The sequence below is a fragment of the Lipophrys pholis genome (genome assembly GCF_963383615.2).
Source record: "Lipophrys pholis genome assembly, chromosome: 10".
In the NCBI taxonomy this organism is placed as follows: Eukaryota; Metazoa; Chordata; class Actinopteri; order Blenniiformes; family Blenniidae; genus Lipophrys; species Lipophrys pholis.
The window spans coordinates 24,078,243-24,103,502 of NC_137640.1; the positions used below are offsets into that span (position 1 = coordinate 24,078,243).

The 25,260-nt window shown below is 38.5% G+C and overlaps 1 protein-coding gene across 1 annotated transcript in view; it reads right to left on the minus strand.

The window, feature by feature from the left end:
• The window catches only part of LOC308115553 (disks large homolog 4-like), a 127,729-nt gene that overhangs the window by 28,156 nt on the left and 74,313 nt on the right, over positions 1 to 25,260 (minus strand). Inside the window, exons 5-13 of the mRNA XM_080473111.1 lie at positions 22,583 to 22,636; positions 19,000 to 19,050; positions 17,188 to 17,312; positions 16,292 to 16,461; positions 15,921 to 16,057; positions 14,885 to 15,029; positions 13,024 to 13,159; positions 8,949 to 9,105; positions 8,172 to 8,274 (exon numbers count right to left, since the gene is read on the minus strand). Of these exons, the coding sequence (XP_080329237.1) occupies positions 8,172 to 8,274; positions 8,949 to 9,105; positions 13,024 to 13,159; positions 14,885 to 15,029; positions 15,921 to 16,057; positions 16,292 to 16,461; positions 17,188 to 17,312; positions 19,000 to 19,050; positions 22,583 to 22,636 (1,078 nt within the window). The remainder of the gene's footprint in view (positions 1 to 8,171; positions 8,275 to 8,948; positions 9,106 to 13,023; positions 13,160 to 14,884; positions 15,030 to 15,920; positions 16,058 to 16,291; positions 16,462 to 17,187; positions 17,313 to 18,999; positions 19,051 to 22,582; positions 22,637 to 25,260) is intronic.

Sequence of the window (25,260 nt, forward strand, 5' to 3'; positions counted from 1 at the left end):
ACATATATTTTTAGTAGATTCAGCAAAGTAGAAATAGTGCTGGTACAGCCTCACTTGGACTGTTGCTTTAGTAGAATATGTTTGATGAGTTAATAAGCATGTTTGCAGTAGAATTTTTTACTTTTTTTTTAAACAGAAAAGTTATTATCACTAGGGATGCATGATATTAGATTAGATTAATTAGATCATTGAGTATTGCAAAAACAATATGATTTGCGATAAAACAGGTTGATGAAGTTAATGTCAGTTGATTGAATGTTTTTTTTACCCTTCAAACTATATAAATGACTAAATACTGATGAATCTACCACACTTTATCCACACCGTGGCAATATGTATATTGATATGCCCATAGTGATAAAGTAAAGTAATATTTCATAATGCTACTGTCCTTAAATCCTCTTAATGCCTTAAAACTGAAAGGGAAGTTAATCCAAAACTACCTTACAATCATACCCTATATGTTAAAACTGGAAATCCAGTTTTACAAATCAAGCCCAATACACAGGTCTTCACTTTGTGTCAGTACTTCAACAACATTTTGAAGCTACTAATGGTCATTTGCATTGTGCAAATTAGTCGGCTGATCTGTAAGTATGTGGATATAATTCCTTTTAACAGCACCAGGTCGATACCTTGATGACTTGTAATATTATCATCATCATCACATCACGTGTTAGTACTTTTGCTTTGTTGAACCATACCTCTGTACATCCTGCTGAATCAACAACGTGACGACACTTACTTTCCTCTTCCCCTCAGAAGTGCGATCACTGGCTTTGACTTTTCTAATTAGATCTTTGCTGCTGGGAGATTTATACCCCAAACGTCCTCTGACATCCTCGTTGCTGTTGCCAAATTGATTTACTTTGTCTATGATCTTTTGCACTGAAACAAACTTGAGTAATTGTTACACTCCTGCTTAAGTTGTATCCTTCATTATGCACTTTGTCTTTATAAATGGTTGTCACGCATACTTTCAAGCATAAATAACTTTACTGTTTGTATACCCGCTTGTCACAATACACAAACAGTTGCTCTCCGGTTAAATTGAGGCGGTGGAGTCTTTCCAGTGCTGTCAGTCTCTCTCACATTCTGTGGTTTATAGTGCACAGCGTCTTCATAACGATTAAAGCAACTTAGAAGAAGTATAATGTGATTAATACAGATAACTAAAGAACAACTAAATAATGTATTTTAATAGAAAACCTGGCCTGGAATCAAAGCGTGAGAAGCAGCTCATTCGTCCGACTTATTTAGGGATTTTCTGTGGATGAGACACCAACCAATCCACTCGCCTCCATCCATTGTCAGTATCACTTTATGGGCGTCTGTTTCTCAGCTGGTAGAGCGGGCTGTTTCCAAATCACAATGTTGCTGGTTCGATGCCACATCTCCCCTGTCCATATGTCCCAGTATTGCTCCCAGTGGACGGATCGAGCAAATGCAAAATACACCAGGACCGATCACCGGGTCAAAAACAGAGGCAGACAATCCGTGCGACTCGCATTCGCACCCTGGTGCGCACGGCTCAAAGGCATGTTTTTGGGCCTGTTGTAGGAAACTGAGGGTGGGGGTAGCACACGCAAACTCCTCATAGAAGCCAAATGACTTTTTCAGCATGAGATGAGAGTGCAAACCAGTGTTTCATGAACAGTATGTCATATGTTCTTGAGACAGAATTATATAATTTTTTTAAAAATTAGGAGGGCTATGAGTGAATACGTTTTGATTTCCTCCTGCTTCTTTTCGTTCATGCAAATGTAGAGAAAGTGGATTTTGCTGTTTCTATTCTTTCCTTTTTTATGTTTGATATAAAGATTTATTCAAATTTGTCTAAACATTCTGGCCATTAGGCCATTATTATTATTTTTCTTTTTTTTTAAAACATTATGACTTAATAACATTTTGTCAGTGAAAATGTATTTAAGTTTCATTCCACTCTACAGGAATGAGATCAAACACTCTGCAAACACCTACAAAGAATACAAATGTGGTTAATCCAGAGTTTTGCAGAGTAGTTCAGGACATGAAGATCAGGTGTGACAACTCGCATTTTCTTTGTTCGACACATTTCAAACAATGCGCTTCGACTATAAATATAAAACACAAGACTGGACAAGTCAACACAGCACTGCTGTAACACAGTTCAACAGACTGGACAGAATTTATTCTACCGTGTGTCCTGTTACTCAAAAGAACACATTGCCTACATGCCGCAATTCGTTTTCTGAATTATCCGAATATTTTGGTTTATTTCTGTAGAAAACACACTTTATTAATCCCCTTGGGGAAATTCCTGTTCTGCACACAACCTATTCATAGCACACCTTAACCACATAGGGTCTTGCTCAGGGACCCACGGTGGTGATCTGTCCACTGTGGGATTCAAACCTGCAAAACCTCCCATCACAGGTCGACTTCTCTAACCTTTAAGCCACCGTTGTCCCAGATATGGCTATTCTTTAGTGTCGTGCTCGGATGTCGAGTTAATCTTCATCCTCAACATCCAATCCTTGAACAATTTTCTAACCATCAAGGATTTATGGAAACTCTTCGGCATATATAACAACAACAAAAAAACTATTCAATACAATACAAAACAGAAGTTTCCAAACTTCTGAGTAAAAGGGAGCAGAAGGAAGAATAAACCCATGTAATCTGCCCCTTTTATCAAACAATTAGTTTACAAGAAACATTAAAAACAAACAACAAACAGAATGACTATAGAGTCTGAGAGGTTGGCGCAGCCACTCTCACTCATATCAGAGCTTTTTCTCAAGGCAACACTAGGATACCGTTCATTTCTTTGTACTTTAATAATATGCTGGTTTTAATCACACTTTTAAATCTTGTGATTTAGATTATTTTGATCCCTTCAATGGATTGTTCCATTAACTTGACCCCTTTTACTGAAGTGCAGCGCTCCATTAATTTGGTCCTAAATCTTGCAAATCTGTCCGGGACAACTGTGAGACCACAGTGATCACAGTGATCTTCCTCTCGTGAGGAAAGATGTATAAAATCACACCGACTTGGAACAACATCTGCAAGAAATCTTTCATCACATCTGCAAGATTTCTCCAGAGCAATATTGAACACAGTCTATATTTTACTTAAGTGAGATGTGTGTTCATAACGTGTGTTTTAAATTCCTGGTTGAAGAAGATCACTGTTGTGGGACAGGCAGTGAAGCTGTTTGATTGTCATACTTGACTTAAGCAAGTATTTGTACCACAATCAAACCGATGCAGCTATTTATGACATATTCTGGTCCAAAAGCCTCACCTGGACTTGCATCCACGAGTTCACCTAAAATAGCCTAAAATGTGATGAGGGACGCCTGCAGCACTAATGCAGCATGAAGACGTTTCACAGGCAAACGCACTCCATCTGCTGTTCTTCAAATAAACACAGATCTATATCTGCTGCATCAGCTTAAATCAACCGTGTCTCTAAACGCTGACACACAAGCGCGCGGGCACGCACACACACACGCACATGGAAGTCGTTCAGCTCTGTGTCGTGCTGCACTGTTTGGCTACAGCCGACACCATATTTAATATAAATAACAGGAGGAGACCTGCACACACAGACACTTTTCCTCTCCTGGTGAAAGTTGTTATGAATTCTATCTCTTATTGGCAGGAAGAGTGTGTGTGAAACAGAGGGAGCGCTGCTGGTCACCGCATGCTAACGCCACAGGACTGGGACACACACACACACACACACACACACACACACACACACACACACACACACACACACACACACACACACACACACACACACACACACACACACACACACACACACACACACACACACACACACACACACACACACACACACACACACACTGAAGCTCAGCATGGACAGAAGGGTTGATATAAGGTTCATTCAAAAGTCACTAATGAGGTCTGGACAAGTCACGACACAGAAGAGTCTGTAATGGGCTATTTTCAGAAAACTCGAAACATTGCGACCTCTGTCAGTGACCAGACGGACAAATAGAAAACATAATGAGCGCGCCACTCCAGATTCCAACATAAACACATATGAGGCGGAGCTGCACTAAGCCAATCAAACAGATCATATGATAGTCAAATACCAGCAGAGCAAGATTTTCCAACAACAGTTCAACAATGAAACCACATTTTCAGTTTGGAGCTTGACTGGCCTGCCTGGGTCAGCACGACTTTTGTATCTAGTCTGGCTTCGTCCCAGAATTATATTTTTGTTCATTTAGCCGATGACTTTCATTGGTTGTGAGTGATTGCCTGGTGACCTGAGCTGTGCACCGTGTCCTGTTGGCTGAGACCCAATGCCCACTAACCAAAATACATTGAGTTTGTTTAAGTGTGGAACACCTGATGCTACTGTAAGCAAACAGAGCTGGATCTGATTGAAAGAGGAAGATACGAGTGTTGGGCTGCTTCTTCAGGAGCTGTCCAGACATATGGGAGCTGTCCGTGGTGCTGAATCTTAACTCAGATTCATGATGCCATTACCAGGTTTAACTCATGAACATTAGCATTATTTTATTTGCGGTGCTGTAATCTCAACATCATTTTATTTGTTATATTTAAAATTTGACAGAGTCGTTTGATTTAACAACAACGTCACACTGGGGGTGCTTGTCGAAGACGAAGAACCCCAGTGTGACGTTGTTATTGTGTGCTGCTTCTGCACTTGGGTCCACAATTCATTCAAATGGAGTTTACATCTATTTTGCATAGCCGGGGCAGTGTGTACAATTTACTTGACTGACTTTTTTGCTGAAGAAAAGCTTATTTTGAATTTGCTGTATTTGAAATCATCAAATTCGAAAAAGCAAAGTTTTTCCCAATTACAATAATATTCTGTGCAGAGCGTTCAGGAATATAGGCTGAATCATTTCATTTGTTAATGTTGTTTGTAAATTGTAATCTCTCATTGTAATCCAGATGTAACGGATAGAGTTACAATACACTAGCATGGTTAAATCTCACTACAGGCTTGTGTTTTCTGGGTTTGGTTATTTTCCCTTTTTGCTCCCAGAATATATTCATCTTTTGTGCTAGAAAAGAAACTCCAGGGAGGATCTTCATTGAACTACACATGCCTAGATTCTATTAGAATTCACAATCCATACATCACAGCTTTTGTGAATTCAGAATCCATTCATCATGGTCAGTGTGATGTATGTATTAATCCAACATTTGCATGCTACTTCAATGAGATTCTAGGAAATTTGCATACTGTAGCTCACGGGGAACTTCATTACATCCTGACAGTGTCCTCCACTTCCCAATGTATTTTGTCCAGCAATGACATGAAGTGAGCTTATATCAATTTAGCTCGCACACTATTTGATAGGCAATCTGGGCCAATCGTTAATTTAAAAGGATAATGGTTATGCACCACTTCACGGTGCTGGGTAAAACTCCAGAAAACTGCAATACAGTATATTGTGTTTATGCTTTTGTTAGAGGTGATCTGCCATATTTTTTCCAAACAAAGAGTTTCCTATGTAACGAGCATCATATGACACTAATAAAGGAATCGATTGCTACCTAAACTTTCCACTCTGAATTGGTGGTTTGATTCAGTTATAAATGCATTTATTCACGTCTGTCTGACCTGTTGCTCTTCCTCTATCTGTTCTTCTTGAAGACGAAGGGTTCTCAAAATTGGATTTTAAATGGACCTTTGCTCCATAAACCCCTTCTTCCAGCCTCTTAACAATCGTTAGGAGGTTTTAATTAAAAAGCAATTAAAAGGTACCGGCTTTAAATACTTTAAACCTGAAATATCAAATTACTGAACAGTTTTTAATTTCATATCAAGCAAACTACATTTTATTTTGAGTTTGAGGAATCACAATCTGATGTGTAATACCTCACCATTAAAACACTGTTATAATGTTACACTGAAAAAATAAAGACAGGGTGAAAGTTTAATTCAGGCAAACCATCACATTTGATGAAATGTTCCAGTTTTTAAAGCCAATTCATACATTCATCAAGTATCACACAGCTCATGTTGCTCATCTCTGTGTATTTGTGTGCTGTGCTGAGGTCCCTCACCAGGAGAACATCCCACTAGCTCAGCCAATCAGCACTCATAACCTGGTTACCACGGTTACGGCCCTCTCAGTCACTCCCATTAGACACACATTCAGGATGGATGGTGTCTGCTGGGACACTCAGTGGCTGCCTCTGTACAAGCCCCTGTTGTGAGGATCAACCTGGGGGTCTTACCTCGGGAGAGGGGATGTTTTGTCTTGTTCTCACTTTGTCCTGAGCCCCACAATTCAGACTTGTCTCATTTAAATCTGATTTAGATGTGTTTTACCTATACTTGGGGAGGCTGTTTTAAACCAAAGACACCAAAGCTGTAAAGCATTGCAGACCCATTTATGCTGTAACTCTCCACTCTTGCGAAAAAGCACCTTTAATAAACTGGCATCACACATTGTGCTTATTTAACCACACAGGATAGATAATCATATTTTCAAGTTTGCATGTTTAATAATGTTTACACCTTGTGGTCCGGTATTTACTTTAAAAGTGCCGCATATTCAGAGCCTATAAGACAGGATCAAAACAGCGCACGTCAGAGTAGCCAATAACGTGATAAAAACAGAGGGAACGGCAGTACGAAGAGGTACACGAACTTGCAATGTCAGCTACAATTACGCATTAAAGAAACTGCAGTGTCTCACTCACATGCAGAGAACTATACTGTATTGTCTCCCAGCTTTCCTTTATCTTTTTTGTTTTTACATCTCTTGAGTCTGCAGGGATCAATTTCATGTGGAGAGGCACGTATATGCACAGAAGCATTTTCTCAGGAGCTACATTGCTAACGTAACTACAGTATTCTCTCTTTACCATATCTCTACAAAGATAGATAATTCTTCTGACGAGAAGTTCCAGACTAAAACAAATCAATAGTACAGTATTATAAAACATTGTAAAGCATTTTGAAAGTTTGTTTGAGGGCTTTCATTTGGTTGTCATTATTTGGGAGTGGCAATGTAAATTTACCCTGGAAGACCTAAAAGCACACAGGAGTGCATATTTCTTGCATATAAGCACACTTTATTTTAAGAAAGAAAATGCTATTTGATAATATCTTGTCCATTTTGGCCCGAGATGAGCAATTCTTATATCCTAACTTAGAACAGAAAAAAGTTTCAGGCTACTAAAAAAAACTGGACATGTGGTGAACTTATTTTGCTGTTCGGTGTAATATAACATGTTTAATCTGTTGTGTGTGGAAACAGCATTAGCATTTGGGTGCAGGTATCAAGACAAAAAATATAATAGGTTAAAAATAACTCTGAAGGCTTGAACAATAAGTCTGATTTTATAGGTGAAATACCGATCATCATAAAAGTTGTGGGTATAATTATTATTAATAACAGACCATTAACTGTATATTCTGGCAATATGGCTGATGTTAAGATTAGGTTTCAGGGTGAGAGCCTGCTTACAAGATATAATACAGTTCATAACACACATTAGCCTTGGGAAAGTGCAGCTGTGTTGATAATCCCTGCATTTCAGACACAGCACAGACAATCACATCACTTGTAAACAAGCGCATACGCTTTAAAGTTCTACATTTGTGTGTCTTGGTTATGTAACGAACATATTAATGAGGGACCTAACAGAGAGACAGTTTTCAGTGTGTGTAACGAGAATATCTGTCCATAGACATGTCCAGAAATAATGAATTTGAGTCACATCTTTCTTTCCATTAAATAATGTTATGCAGAGATTGAAAGATTAAGCTGTATATTACGTAACAGATAAAAATGGCTGGTGGTTTTTAATCTTCGTACAATCTGCCCACACAAAATCATATCTCTAAGAAAAAAACACATGCCCACACATGCTGTTTTATTTTGTGTGTGTGTGTGTGTGTGTGTGTGTGTGTGTGTGTGTGTGTGTTTTTCTACCAACAATCTTGCCTGGCAATGTCCTGATGCTATGCCCACAAGACACACTATTCAGGACAAAAGGTACAAAAAACGCGTCTGCTATGTCATCACACGCCCTGAAATTATCTGTTAAATTTCACCAACTTTTCTGTCAAGCCAAAATATGATCCCGTCGAGGTGTCTTCAAATTCACGTTATCGAACAGGGTACTGAATATGAGTGACATATCTGCAGTACTCACCCTCGGGTCTGTACTGTGCTACTATGGTGACGTTCTGTCCAGCGTTCTTCAGCGCCGCGGCTGCCTGCTCGTGTGTTGCACTGGACAGGTCCACCCCATTGACCTGTGCATACAGACACACAATATTGGAGCCCAGCAGTGATCAATACTGATAAATGTAAACTGAGATGGGGGAAAAAAAAAAAGATTAAAAACACAACACGACTCAGTGGGTCGATAACTCAAAACGTGTAGAATTTGTGTGCGTTGTGACCGTCTGTTTCACGGATGAAAATCATTCGACGTCAGTCTCTGTGTGCACAAACACATAAAACTGCGATCCTGCAGGGATTTTCAGCATCTGAACAGTCTGAGGATTTAAACCTCCTTAAGTCTGAGGAAAATTAAACCATATTTCATCTAAATGGAACAAAAAAAAAACCCCAGCCGCAAAACACATTTTATCTTCCCGACTCTCGTGGCCACTGACTGGGAATGTGTAAAGGTTTGATTAAATTCAAATTCATTGTCAGTGTGATATGTGTTGGTTGAAAAAATGACAAATATATATATTTGGGGTTGTTTAAAATGATCATTCTGAAATGACGTCACGCCAATCATGCATAGAGACAGATACACACACTCACAGGGGCCCATAATGACAATAAGAGAAAGAAAACTACCCTACTAAACTGACAGCATGGCTGCTATGCAGTAACCCAAATAAAACAATAAAAAAAATGTGAATCACAGTAATGGTCACAGTAGTTGCCTTATATTTTTGCGATGAAGACGTACCGACAGAATTCGGTCTCCCTTACGAAGTTCGCCACAGAGATCAGCTGGACCGCCGGCAAGAATGAAGGAAATAAAAATTCCCTCCCCATCTTCTCCTCCTACGATGTTAAATCCCAAACCGGTCGAGCCCCTCTGCAGCACCACCCGTCTGGGTTCTCTGGAATAAAAAAAAAAAAAAAAATATATATATATATATATATATAAAAAACACAAATCAAACCAACACATTGCATCAGGAGGAATAATAATCAGATTTTAAGCATTGATTACATTATCTTTATGCATTTTTGAGGGATCTGATCAGTTAAGAGAAGTGGTAAATACCTAAATTTATCAGTGAATACAATGCATGCAAGTGGATTTTATTTATCAGTTCAGCGGCATTCTTTTATTGTCTCACGTCTGCACGAGGAAAAGAATCTGACATTATTAGTATTCACCATCTTGGCCAGCAGATGTCAGCATTGCACTTTCTTGGCCCTATGGCAGTCACTGTTATTCCTGTTTTGCTGAACTCAAGCATCCCACAATTTCTTTATCAGATCTAAAACTGTTTGCAACTCTTAAAGCTGTGGAAAGAAAACTGAATATATCCAAGTCAACAGTGGCGAAATGTGTGAACGCCACTGTTCAGTGTGAGGCTCAGAGCATGACTGTTGTGTGTCTTCACTGTCTTGCAGTAGCTACTCAACTTTTTCATTCCCTGAATCATTTGTACGGGCCTAGTGCTCATCTATAGTGACTGCATGGAAATAGATTGATCAATAAATCCATGTACTTTCATTGTGATGTTGGTCAGTTTATGTATTTGCATTTAAACAAAAAAAAAGACCTGTGTACACACATATTTCTTGTGGTCGACGGTTCGGGCAAAAACCTGAAGGAATTCACATCTGCTTCATAAATAGTTTGAATTAAAAAGAAATGTTAACTTAAAAGTCTGATAGTTCAATATATTTCAGAATTCAAGCTTTTTGTTGTTGTTGTTGTGTAATTCATAGCTTTAGTTTACATGTAGTGAAAAAAAATATCTAAACTACATTCAATCAGAGGAGATGTTTTTTTTGTGTGTGTTTTTTTTAAGCAGAGTTGCTAACGTATCACAACTGCAAAGATACAACGCTTGAAATGTGTTAGTTTATATGGAATTGTTAAAAGTGACACCAAACAAAAGTTTATTGAGTATCGGGACTTGTCATATTACCCCTAATGACACGAAATCATGTCAGACTTGGCAACATTTGGTCAGAAATCAGTTTTCCCCTCAAAGACAGTGGCATCATTGATATGATATCGGAGCCATTCAATGAAACTACTGGTTTGCACTACATTTTTAAATAGCTTTTTAAAGTTGTTTTTTTGTCTCTTGCATTTCACAATATTCTAACTTGTCCTGCTTATTGAGTTGACTTAAGATTGTTGGTGGTGTCTTTGTTTGTAGATGATTCATCATTCTAAAATATTTGATAAATGAAAAGAAATCACGGTGAAAAAAGGTTTTACACATATAATACAAGGGATACAAGTGACAAATTTACTCACATCAACTGTCCCCAGTCAGAGTTTAGGCTTAGTAACTCACCTCAGTGACCTCATCTCATGAAGTTACAGTATCATGAACACATTCAGAAAAATGTTCATTCGGTTTGATCTAGAAAAGAAAATTCACATCGTAACTGTCTAAAGGTTGGTCTACAATAACTTCCTTTTGTGAGGAATGAACTCTGAATCTCTCTAACATCTTAATCTACTGGCTGTGTGACTGAAAAATCATTTTATTAATTAATTTAGTTTAGCTCCATCATAACTTCCTGAACGTTTTACCCTTTAAGCGCCTGCACACAGACGTTAGTACTTGAAACGCGGACATGACCAATCTGCTACATGAGATAAAGTCTGCAAAATCTGTAAGTTCTTACACTTATCTGTAATTTGTTTTATTAATTGCAGTTCATTTTACATTTCTTCCGTATGTTTTTCGTACCTTGTTTGTTCTTAAGACATTTCAGTTTTTTTTTTTTTCTTATTCTTGTGTCATTGTCAGGCTATCACCACACGGCCATGTTGCTGCTTCTTTTAAGAAAAGGATGTGAAGTGATGTTGATGATATTGATGATGATGATGATTAATACCACGCCTAATACGGCTACTACCACCACCATTACTACTACAACTAGTACTACTACTACTACTAATAATAATAATAATAATAATAATAATAATAATAATAATGTGCACAATTCTCACCTGTGAGAGACCATAAAACACTAAAAAAAAACATTTTTAATACCCACAGATTATCACAGTATTCCGAATAGCTTTAGGAGACAGACATGTCAACCACAAATGACGCTTTCGCATCTCTGTTAGCCACGACTTATACTGCTTAAATGGAAGATAACAAATCCTACACACTTTTAAACAATGGACCAAAGACCATTTGATATTGGAGAAGAGTCGCTACACTACAAAAGGGTGTGCCCAGAAATGCAACCTTATATAACTTAATCAGAAAAAACAGGTATTGTTCTGTAATAATGACCTCATATCTCAGCCTGCATATTCATTATTTGCAACTGTACTGCCTTGTTTGTTAGTTTGTTTTTTGTTACGTCTGTTTCACAATCTTTAATCTTTCTGTTCTTTTCTTTTCTCATTTGCAATTCTAGTTCATTTGAATGTATAAGCAATTATTTGTGAAACGTTTGATCAATTAAAGATACGGTAACACTGTTGCATTGATGGGGCACTGTTGGAGGACGCATGGGAGGGGTTGCATTGTATTTATTCAATATGCATTTGAATTTGCATGTTTTTCAAAATTAAAATTAAAATAAAAAAATATTTGCACTGACTGATCACAATGTGTCAAAAGAGGAAGAATGAGAGAAGAATTGTCGGAGAAAAGAGAAGGGCAGATGTCAAAATGAACACTCTGCAGTCCGACTGAAGCTTATCAGATTTATGATAATCAAAGCGCACTGATTGGCCCAGAGCTGTATGACGAAATCAGTCATGTTCTGGTAACCACGGTGATACCAGTCGAGTGACGAGGGCTGTTATAGGCCATAATCCCTCCATTAAAATGGATTAAAGACAGTGGAGCAGCATAGAGAGTGTCTTTCTGTGTGTGTGTGTGTGTGTGTGTGTGTGTGTGTGTGTGTGTGTGTGTGTGTGTGTGTGTGTGTGTGTGTGTGTGTGTGTGTGTGTGTGGCGGTAAAAGGCAGATGGCTCTGCAAATTTTGTCTGGCGTGTACACTCAGGCCACATATGTACACACACACACACACACACACACACACACACACACACACACACACACACACACACACACACACACACACACACACACACACACACACACACACACACACACACACACACACACACACACACACACACACACACACATCAGCATCAGCAGCAGCAGCAGCAGCAGAGCGGGAATGAAGCCCTGAGGTCAGACGGTGTATTTCTGTCTCTCTAGGACTTGATAGAATAATGTCACAGGCCTGTTTGAGGGCAACTAATAACCTCTGAGAAGCACATGAGGGGAGCCATAAAGGAAAGGCCAAGGACAAAGAGAAAAAAAATAAAATAAAATAGACCTGCTTGATTTATAGATTTACAGATTTATAGAGTCATTCGATCTCGTCAAAAAAATAGCAGGAAGAAGCTGAAATTTCCAAGAGAATCAATTCACTCCTGTCATAACGGCTGGAAATGTCTCTCCTGCTGAAGATTCATGTCATTTCAGACCCTGGAAAGTTTAATATAAAGTCACAAAGAAATGTGAGCAAACCTGCCATTATTATTGTGAAAGGAAGTGTTACTTAGATTTTCTGAGCAAATCGAGATTTAAAAATTGCTTTTTAAAAAGTAGCCTCTTATTTAAGAAACTTACTGGATCATTCTGCGATGTGGTGTATTTAGTGTTTCTCTGCACTTTAATGATATTACAAGTCTATATGTACGTTGTTTGTAAAGATTGCAAATCTGAGACCATGTTTTCTTCTACAGGCAGCAGTGAACACAAACACAACGGTGAACTCCCATCCAATTTGTCACGTCTCACCTGGGGACATCCTCGTCTCCAGTCATGGACCTGGGCAGCGGTGAGTATCTCGGTGTGGTCAGAGGGGCGGGGCTTACTGACTGACTGCCGCCACTCATGTAGGGACTTATATGATTGTCCTGGTGTGGAGAGTACGCTGTGGAAAAACACACACACACACACTCTTCAGAAACAAAATGCGACCACACTTGACTATCCTTCATCCTCGTGTCCTCTCCATTAAAATAGATATGAAATTAAAAGCACTGCGGATATGAAAGGAGAGAAGAGAAGACAGCATGGTATGTCCTGTTGATGAAAGTGTCAGATTGAGAGCAGCGATAAATAGCACGCGGTTTGATAATATGTTGATTTGGAGTGATGACAAGTGGCTGTAATCCAGCGGACTAAATTGACCCAGTCTGATAAACAGATTTTTATATAACAAACTGTCTGGGAGACGCGATCACAGAATATGTATCTATTGCTCACGTACATTTCAGAGCTTGGAAAAGAATCTGAGTGTTATATTGAAACTAATAACGCATGACCACAATATCATCATGGTTTTCTTAGGTATCACTTTTAGGTTTGTGCCATATTATTTCTGATCTCAATGGAACCCGAACTTCATACCACTCTCTAAAAACCTCTACAAATACAATAACCACACTTACAAATCATAGCTTGTATGGAGAATTGAAAATCTTATATTCCTAAATATTTGGTACATTTAAAATAGAAAATAAAAAAGGCTCTTCAATAGAACAGGGCTCTCGATTTATATAGTGATATAAACAATTAACAAATTCAAATGTTCAGAAATAATGTAAATTATGTTTATTCTCCTATCACAGCATATTTGTTGCTGACAGTCTGTCTTTATAGTCAAACTAAGAGCCGAGCGATGTTGATAAAAACAAAGTTGTCATAGACAATTTATCCCAAAGGTTTATTAGGAGACTTGCTACAATGGCTGTGACCTGCGAAGGCACATGCAGGTAATGGACATATATTATATGCACCAGATACATTTGATCATTTCCCAAATACTCCCAAAAAAAGTGTTAAAGGGGTTATATTATGCAAAATTCACTTTCTACTGGTTTTCCAACGACGATAATCGTCCCCATCCCTGGAATGAAGCCCCGGAAGTGAAGAAAGTCTGTCCTCTCTCTCCCTGGCTTGTTTCATTTTTTAAAAAGTGTGTCGCTCCAACGAGCCAATCAGAAATCAAACCCTAGACAGTGTCATCAAGGGTTTAACCATTCCCAATTAAGGGAGGTCCTCCCTTTGAACCGCCCACAGCTCTGCTCTGACACATGGCACTATGAGAGGAAGTACTTCCTCCTCTTCCCAAGATGGGCATGTGTGGGCGGAGCCAGTCCAGCTTACACAGACACAGCAGATTCTGAATGTAGCTCATATGATCCAATATTCAAATGGATGAAAACCAAGGAAAAGCTGGATTTGGGGAAATAAAGCCTGAATACAATGTTTTTGGACCAACGACACCCATGAGAAAGTGTTGAAAAGCTGGATATGTTTTCAAACCAGTCCTGCTGACACACACCTGATTATAACATGAGGCTCATTATCAGATTTTAGAGTTTACAGTTTTTAGATTTAGGTGTGTAATGTAGAATCATCAGCAAGGAGACACAAGAAACATGAAGGGATGAGTTCCTCCAGAGATTTGCAAGCTCTTACCTGAGAAGTCTTGTAAACCCTGATTTGAAGGCTATTGCGTGCAGCACAGTCTGGTTCAAAAATGTTGCAGCACTTTGGCGGTTCAACATTTACCAGATCCACCAGAGTGGATCTTTGCTATAGTAACCGATGAGCAAAGCCTGGTATTTATCATACTTGTCTTTGCACTCACAATTTGTGACGTCAGGTGGAGGGAAGCTGTCGTTGATAAATAGCGAGGTGTGTTTGGCCACACGGAGGTACACGACGTCAGGGGTCGACTTCAGGGCGGCCACGGCCTCCTCGTGAGTGACCTCTTCCAAACAGGCGCCATTAACCTGCAGATAAGTCATAAGTGAAGCATCAGTACTCTGTTGGAGCCGACTCGAGCGGTGCATGTATAACAACGGGAACAAACTCGAGATTACGCGACTACACAGGTGGAACCTGAATCACTCACAATGCACGGAGGATCGCACCTAACAGCAGTGCAAAATAACACACAATGTCCATTTAATGGCGTCTGCCTTCATGAATATGGAAAACGAGGGGATTCTTCCAGATTGTGCAAAATACTGGGAGGTTTATATTCTAATAAATTCATGCGCAATGTGAAAACATTTGCATTGGTTCCGATAGTGTCTTTTGTTTGCGGACTATATCATCAGATACTTTCTGAGTTGTACCTCTAATTTTGAATTTGTGATGAACTTTGCTTCTTGCAAGTTTTTTTTCCCCAAAATTTCGATAGACACAGAATAGCCATTTATATACATGCACATATTTGCAAGTGATGTTGCTCATAGTATTACTCTCACTAAATCTTCCATTAAATACATGCCACTGAACGTGCAAACTAAGTATTTCCCTGAGTGAACAATCAAGCACGCTTGATACAGGATGTTAGTATTTCCTGCATTTGAAAAAATGAAAAAACACACAGAAAAATACTAAGATAATTATATAAGACTGTAGAAAAACATATATTGGGAGTCTCTTGAACATAACTGTTACATAACTGTCATTTTTCTTGTCATAAATAAAAATTAATAAGATGTTTGACGTTGAAGAGAGACTTTAAATTACACAAAAACAATTTAAACAAGACATATTGAAGATTTGCATTTAATCTTCTTTTTCTTGATTACAATAGCAGAAATGTGCTTTAACACCAGAATCCATGTCAGTACGGCAACATTTCTGCAAACACAAAACAAGGAAGCTCTTACGGCAACAAGTTTGTCTCCTATTTGCAGCCGTCCATCCTTGTGTGCCGCCCCTCCTTCGATGATTTTAGTCACATAGATGCTGTTGTCACCTGGGACGTGTTGGTTTCCGACTCCACCTGCTATACTGAATCCTAAACCTGAGACAAAGAAATCGACTGGTCACGGTTTTGATGAAACTTGTATGTGAACTGTATCTTAGTTACATCACTGACAAAGAGAAATCTACAAAATGAGTGACTATTTATGTCTAATAACAAATTCTCACATTTGTCACATTTTTTCAGTATTATTTTTCCAGGGAAAGAAAAATACTACAATATTTTGTGGACCTGCAGACCCTTCTGTACGCTGTGTTTGCAGTATTGTCTCACCTTTGGGTCCTTTGACTAATTTGATATCCATGATTCTCTCGGTGAGGCTCCTTCGGCGTCGTATGCACAGCCTGACCAGACCACCGGCCTCTTTCAGGGCCTCCACAGCCCCGCTGTGGGTCACCTCCCTGACGTCCGTCTCATTCACCCGCACTATACAGTCGTTCACCCTGCACAGCAAGATCACACACCTCTTTTAGCTGCTGTCTTTTAAGACGCTGATTTAGGACAGGGGTAAAAGGATACTTCAGTGGACATCCATTATTAGGTAAAGTGACGTGAAGAAGCAAGACGAATTCATATGAATTATCCTGTTCGGTCTGACGCCTGCTTGCTGATGCCTGAAGCACATCTGTAACAAGCAGCAGTACTTTTGTAAAAGGCAAAGCTGTTTCTCTAACTCCACTGGGCTAATGAATCAATGAATTAATTTATTCCCAACATATTTACAGTGTGCTGGACGCTTCGCGAGCCACTCTTTCTGGGATTGTAGATTTGTTAGTTGTTAAGAGAAAAGTGTTGCCGCTTGGATTAAGTCAAAGTGTTAATCACTGAATCAGCAATAATGACGTTAAAGCAGTAACACCAGTGTGACGCTATGAACAATAATATTCAATTCAATAATCCAGCTTTAGCAATGGTTTGCATTGACAAGTCGAAAAAACATAAACTGTTGTTGTTTGAATGAAAAGCAACAACAATAGACAACGATATCCTACTATGAGGATTCAAACTTAATTCCGGGACAAGTGGGATGGAACACTGATTTAAGGGAGAATGAATAACTATAAAAAGTCATGATCTTCCTGTCGACTTACTTGTTCAATTTAATTAACGACAACAACAAAAAAAGCCATCAATTTATGTACATTTAGGGAAAAAAGTTTTGTTTGTACCTGAGTCGTCCATTCTGAGCGGCAGCCCCTCCTGGTATGATTTTGGTGATGAAGATGGATGGGTCTTCTCCAATGTGGGGGTTATCGGTTCCTCCAGCGATGCTGAAGCCCAGGCCCGAGTTACCCTGCGCATGCACACAAACAAGAATATCAGCCACCGACTGTGTGTGCAGCTAATTCATTTAGGACTTTTTGTTACAAATTTACTAAAATGTCACTGTATCTGCTCTGCCACAAACAAAATCCTATATAATCCTTTTAAAACAGTCGTTTTCAAGGATATATTTTGAATGCACATACATCATGCTTGTCCATAAATTTTTTTTTATCTTGTGAAAGACTTTTTTTAATTTATTTTTTTTAAATCTGATCATTATTATATAACTACATAATCTAGAAAAGAACCAATTCCTTCTATCCTAAATGGCCAACACAAAGTATATTGACATATACTTGCAAACCTGTTGCTACTTATTGCCAAATGACACATAATAGATCACCTCTGATGAAATTACTCCGTGGCTAAATAGCTCTCACTCACTAATACTCTGTCACCGGGTTTGAAGCCAGTGTAATACTGTCTGTCCCCGTGTTTGCGTGTATGTGCATAGTGTCTTTATAACAGATCCAGTCGAGCAGACAGAACCAGGTCACAGGAGAATGGAGCGAGGGAGGGAAAGAAAGAGAGCCAGCCTCAGGGAGGAGAGGAGGGGGGAATATAATGAGAGAGGGGCGAGTAGAAGACCCGAGAAGGAGAGTAGGGAGAGATGGACATGACGATCGGGAAGATCGGGAAAGAAGGTCAGCAATGTCAGACCAGCACTCGAGTGAAGAAAGAAAGAAGTGATGAGGCAATGGTGGAAATCTAGACAGGCCAGTTTCAATACCAAAATCATGTGACTTTACTTTAACTCTCTTTTGAGAACGTAACCATCAAAATGTTAATTTTCTTTACAGTAACAAAACAGCAGTAACATCCCACCAGCACTGAGGCGGACCTTAATGTGTAAACAGTGTGTCCCCTTAATAATAATAAAATAAAAAGAGCTAAACCTTATTTACTGCTGTGACATGCTGCCTACTGATGAGAATAATCTAACTTGATTTGTATGAAATACACAAATAAGCCTTGACCATGCATAGAGTACAAAGAAAGAAGTTGTAGTAGCAAGTAAAAACTTTAATCAAATGATGCTTTATGTCACCCTAAAACAGCACAGACTGAATGTGCAAATTCTGACTAATTTTCAAAATAAGTGAGAAATTTAGGACAAGACTGCTCCTGGGTGATATTTCTACCCATCAGAATCAAAGATGTTAATCAAAATCCAGTGAGCGCTGGTTGTTTTTGTGAAATCTGTCCCTTCTGTCAGACAAACAGCAATAACAATCTGTAAAGCCAGTGTTCTTTGTTGTTACTGTGTCTATAATAAATATAACCTATACCTCTTATTCAGATCCTACACATTATCCAGACGTAACAATTGTCTTTGGCTTTCTGCTTTCTCCTTACTCTTAATAAATGATGCTCTTAATACTGTATCTTAATAAAAGGCACCATAAATGTTTTAACATGTCTCTTCTACGAGAAGCCTCAAATACCCTGGGCTTATAATGGTTGGTAATTCATATACCAAATGAATAAACAGGTTCAAAACCACAAGATTGCGACTGAACATCCCTTGTTTATACTTTATGTTTCCTTTTTTTCATGAAGCAAAACAAAAAAACTGTATAAAATTAATGAAATGCTAAACAACTGGCATGGAAACGTTATGTACATATAGATATACATAAAGCGTGTGTTATTACCCGCTCCAGCGTGATTTCCTCATACTCATAGTCTGCTTCTGTTCCATTGACCTGTTGTACAGAAGAAAAAGTTAATTAGGTTAAAAAAAAAAAGAAAAAAAGAAAAAAAGAAAAAAAAAGAAGACTGCATTCATTTAAATTGAAACTAGTACAGTTGAATTTTCTATGCTCAGCACTCAGTAAGGCAGCGGCAGATTTGTTGCTTATATTTACAGAGTCTAATTTCTGACCCTGCTTAAGCTTTCAAATAACACATTTCAACACAAGTAAATAATAATAATATCTGAAATCATAATGTACCAATTCAATTCAGGCAACTAATACATATCAAGGTAATACCATAACAAATAAATCAGAGCCACATTCATGAAGAAAAACAAGAGACTTTATCTATTTTTAAAATGTTTATATTGATTAAAAAAATAAGACAAATGAATAAAAGTTAAAATTTAACAAGAAAGCACAGATGGAGTAAAGCAATAGAATAAAACTGAATGAACAATAACAATAACAGGAAAACAAAACAAAAGTGTACACACTACAATTAAAAATAATTTATAGCGTTTGGTCTCAATAAGTTACTAAATAGATGTTGCTGATTCTGCTTTAAAACTAACAAAGGATTTAATTACATGATAATGAGTTTAGTTCACCAACAGGTTAAATATTATCTTACTGTTGAAGCAATAGATGGATCAAGTTAATGTGAAATTTTAATGGGTGTGGACTGTAAGAAAGTTTAAGGAGGCAAAAGATAAAGATAAAGAGATTCTAATATTGAATATGTATCTATCATTTCTAAATTAAATATCATCAAAAATGTAGACAATGATTGTAGAAGTGTGACAATGTGATCATAATTTTGTAGTGGTTTAACAACTTTTTTCAGCTACCCTATATGTACAAAACATGTTCATTTGCATGAATTTCCGAATACTAATTTATGAGCTATAATATCTGACAGTTTAAATAATTAGAAAATGTAGGCACAGACTAAAATTGTGTTTTTATAGCTAAAAAAAACAACAACTGGAAACTGAATCTCAACGAAATGTACAGAAACACTGAAGTGAAAGACAAATATAAAAGAACATTAGGTGTATTTATCATAAGGTAAATCACAAGTTTCAACATTGAAATCTAAAACATCTTTTATTAATTACTCCATTTGTGACTTAAAGCAAAAAAAAAAAAAACATAAATAAAAAACTACACTGTTAGCCAGTATTAAGCAATGTAATTTCAAAAACCTTTCATACATTGTTCATTTAAACTTTCTTTCTTTTTTTTCTTTTTTTTATACTTTTGTATGTAATTTAGCTCGGGCAGGTAGATTGTAAACCAACGCAAACTCACTTATATCTCAGTAAGTTACTAAACATAAAAAACCATTGTCAAGGTAATTTTGCTCTCATGCAATTTAGTTCCTTTGTAGTTCACTTCAAGAAGAAATGTTTTCAGTTCAAACTTGTTTTTATTCCTCTATGTAATGTTTTCTTTTTTTTTTTTTTGACCTTTTCCATTTTAGACATTGATGTGACTTGTAACACTGAGATTACAAAAGTCCTGCCAGTGAGTAAAGACAAAGTGCAACAAATATCAGATTTAGAGAAATGAGAATTTAGACTTTGATTATTTATGAATGACGCATGAATCCCAGAGATTAAACTCGTAATGCGTGCTTAACGATGATGTATCTGTGATGTCACATTTAAGAGCATCCCTGATGAATTGCCCAGGAGCCAATCACACTGCTTTGCCTGGCCTATGGAACACATTAACTTCTACATTTTCTGACAGAATGCAGTGCGCGCGGAATTAAATCTGAGCCGTACAGACTATTATATAGCATTTTTGTTTCGCTCACTTCATACGGGGAGATGAGGGTCTTATTCCAGATACAGCTGCCGCAAGCACGCAGGCACACAGATACACACAAGCACACACATGCACACACCCGCATGCACACACAAACACAGTTTTCGAGTGGCATCCCAATGGCCTTTATAATCCCCTTGGCTGTAATCTGTCTCTGCGCAGTCAGATTAGTTTAGATTTTGAATTCTAGCTGTTTCAAACAGAGGGCACAATCTATCACCAGCCACTGTGTTTACTACAGTATTATCAACCGCACACTTAAGTTCAGACAGAATGGTGCCTGTTTCAAAATCCACAATAAATCGACTCATAGCAACAATCTGAGATTGAGCCTACAAAAATTATTTGTGACATTTATGAATAAATGCAATTCTAAATACATTATTATTGTTTCAATTATTTTTCTTATTTAAGATTTTCAGCACTGAAGAGAAAGGTAATTATATAATCGGCAAAGTACAAAGGGATTTCTGCATTGAAAAAAAAAACAACTTCTGCTTGTATTTTATTTTATCTTCAGTTCAGTGGGGAGTAATTACACAGTAATTACATAATAAACTTATCTAACAACTGCAGAGACTGATTCTCGGTGGCAGCTGGCTACTGGTAAAATGACATCTGGAGTCATCTAATTCTAGACGAAACGTTCTGTCCAAAATTGAGACATTCCTGTCATTAATGTTCTTTAGGAAGGAATATCCAAACCACTACGTACTGGAATAGAATAGGGGCTCAGAATAGCGCGCAAAATAATAAACAAAACACGGTAGTACACGGTGGATTGCACAGAGGAAAAAGGATTCGTTGGGAACAAGCATTTAGAGTCTCAAAATGAATATATAAATTATATCTTATTTGTGAAGAAGGTTAAACGCCCATTGATCATTGTGATCACTGTCTGTTTGCTAATAATGATAATATGAATTACTTGATTAGATAAAGGGCAAAGTAATGTGTCACCTGTGAGCAATGATGGATACATGTTGAGATATTTTCACTCCTGTCTTTCAGAGTGCATCGAGAGTAGTTCTAACTGTACACAAGTAATGTTTGGTACATTAGTCAAGTCTCACATGTTGGACGTTTACATATGTTAGAAATGTATTTCTGGCATTTTAAGCCGAGTCGTGAGTCACGTTCAGCACTGAAATGTGCAAAAAACGTTATTCTGTCATGTGTATGCATGCTTTTCTGTGCAGTATTGAATCCTGGCACAATATATAACATAATTTCTTTATATCTGTACTTACAGGTTTGTTTTAAAGGTTGTATATGAAATGCAGTTGGATTTCAATGCAGTAGCACATGTTCAGAAGCACTTTCTCCATGGGGACAACAACGTGTATTGTCCCGTAACATTTTTGACACGTGGAACAAAAAAATGCCTTAACTTGATTTATCGCCTTCATCTTCCATTACAAGATCATACAATGGCCAACAGGTAAAGAAATCTAAAATCCAGGATTGCCAATATATTCTGCTTATTGACCACAGGCAAACATCCAAATCAATGCTCACTGAGCCACTTGTCGTGTAATGTTGACACCTTGTCTGAAGCTTTGCGGTTTAACCTTCCTTAGATTTTCTGGTAAAACTTAAGGTCACATAAAAAAATATCCACTGAAATCTTCCTGTATTGGCAGGCTGCAGTCGCCGAGTACACAGATGGCTTGAATCTCAGCAATGAGTTTCAAGCAGTACTCACATATGGGGGGGTGTCGACGCTGTCGGCGTTGACCACCACTGGAGGGGGGTTGGCCTGCAAGAGAGAGCAACATCATTGCCGATCACTTTTACTTTCAAAATCACGGTCGGCAAGCGACATTGTTGCTGTTGATGAACAATGTGAAGTGATGCGGGAGGAGAGACTTACTCGTCTCATGTTTTGGTACAGCATGTTGAGTACATCTGCTACAGATTACCACCATGGAGCGACTGCATACACCCCATGACATACTGCACAGCCCTTATACTGGACAGTACAAATGTACTACACAGCAAACCGCGCAATATAACACTTTTATACAACTTTGCTACTGCCACCAAAACAATTCACCACTGCACCACAAAGTACTCTATTCCAACTGCCTGTACTTTATTTTAGGTTACATTTTGATCTTAGCATCGTTAACTATGGTACTCTTTATGGGTTCATGACACTACTCTATCATGCTTCAGGTCGACGTCCAAGTTCTCCCAAGGGGTTTAGAAATCCAACATTTGCAATCTTCCGTTTTGCTCCCATGCCCTGCGTCCGCTCTACAAGTGTCTTCTCCTTCCTCCTCTCCCGACACCAAGTTATCCTCTTGTACAACCGGCCGTCTCTTTCTTCCTGGCTTTGTCCTCGAGCCAATGCCTGGACAAATCACCACCAAATAAACGAGGAAGGGGACAACTGCAGACGCCTTCTCATTTGCTTCTAGCTCCTCGTTCAGAAGCAAGCAGCCGACCTGACGCCCTCTAACAAACAGACGAAGGGTGCCTTTTTCTCTTCATAATTGCAGGTTGACTACAAACACCACATTTTTTATCAAATGCATCCTTTCGCGCTTTCCCTTCAGTCTGCTCCCGCTTTTCCCCGAGAAAACTGTAGTGCTCACAAGTCTGCAGCTCTAGTCTTCGTCCAAACACCCCCAGTGAGCAGGCCAGTCTGCGCAAGAGCTCCAAAAAGCAGTTCACACACCAGTCAGCTAAATATCACCACAGAAGCCAGTACAACCAAACAGACGGCACAACCTGACTTCAGAACATGAGTGTGCAACAGAGCAGCGACGGCATCCAAACCCTCTGAACTAATCTCTACTTCCCATCCACCCTTGTCTACCCGCGCCTTTATCCTCTCTCTCTCTCTCTCTCTCTCTCTCTCGCCCACATGTGCAACTGTCTGTCAGTCAAGCTGACTGGACGCTTGATCCCACATGGGAACAGAGAGAGAGGGCGGTGGGGGTGGTCGGCCAGAGGGATTATAGGTATGGTGGGAGAAGAGAAATCTGCCTGCCGAACAACAACAATGAGGAGCAGAGGGTGTGGACAGATGCATGTAAACCCCTCCAGAAGCACTGACATAAGTGGGAAAAAAAAAAAAAAAAGAATAACAATCAACAGTGTGGGAACAGAAGTGGAGGAAGGCTCAGAGAGGCGGACAGCCGGAGACTAGGAGGGTTTGGAGGGTACAGTGGAGTTTAGCCGATTCTGAGACATGCTGACAGATGCAGCTGCTATCATCTGTGTGTGCCGCGTGTGATCCAGGTATTACTAGTGTTGTGGGGACGGAAATCAGATTACACAGAAACATTGTGGGGGCAAAAAGCAAATCCTCAGACATGCATTATTTTAAATCACTTCCTAAGGCATACATTTATAGAGTTGGATTTAGTTGATGCTATTTTATTTTATTCTGTACAGTCATTTCTACTTTAAAAAAAAAAAAAAGGGCAGGGGAGTTAATCTGAATATTCTATTACATTTTTTTCTGATGCTACAGAAAAAAAAAAGAAAAAAAGAAAAAGACATTCAGGAAAAGATCTTGAATTGTTGTATTTCTTCAACACTTCCAACATGAATGCCTCCTTGGACAAAATATGCAAACCACTGATAGGATCATGTATTTGTCGGTCAGCATTCAAAGATTTAGTTTTTTTATATGTTGAGATCAAAACGCAGTCAGTTGGGAAGATGTCGTCCTCCGGCCAGTGCTGACATTAGTAACGTGACGAAATAACTGTGTTTAATTTCTCGCTATTCTGCACTTCAACCAATGCCTCACCTAAACATTCTTTAACTTCATCAGTAAAACAAAAAAAGAAGAAGGTCATAATCACTTTCAGGGCTTTCAGTGTGTATTTTGTGTTTGTGTGTGTAAGTGCGTCTCATTCATAAAACCACAAATCCTGTCGGTCAGTCAGCTGGTGACTCCATTGACACAAACTGCCAGTGTGTGTTCACACTTATGTAACAGCGACATGTTTGAATGTGCGTGTATGTGTCTGCTTGCGTGTGTTTCAGCTGTATCTAAACAGTGTTTTGCTGCTTTGTAAAATGGATTGTTAGTTGTTACATAATTGCTTTGACACAATATTGCTTATTGGGGCTTTATAGCAGGACCAAGTCCAGCACAGCTTAAAAAAAAAAATATCCTGACGATCCCTGGTTTGTCTTGTTAGAGAAACTGGTAACAATAACTAGTATCTAATTATGTTTATACATTTTCTAGTGCGTGTATGTGCTTTAGTGTATCCGTGCTTGTGTGTGCTACAGGGTTTTCCCCCGTGTCTTGTAAACCTTACAGGCCACTGGGCTTAAGTAAATCCCCCACTGGGTTTAGCCTAGCATTGGCTCTTTTTCAACCTTTACATCAAATTATTAGTGCAAACCATAGCCTCA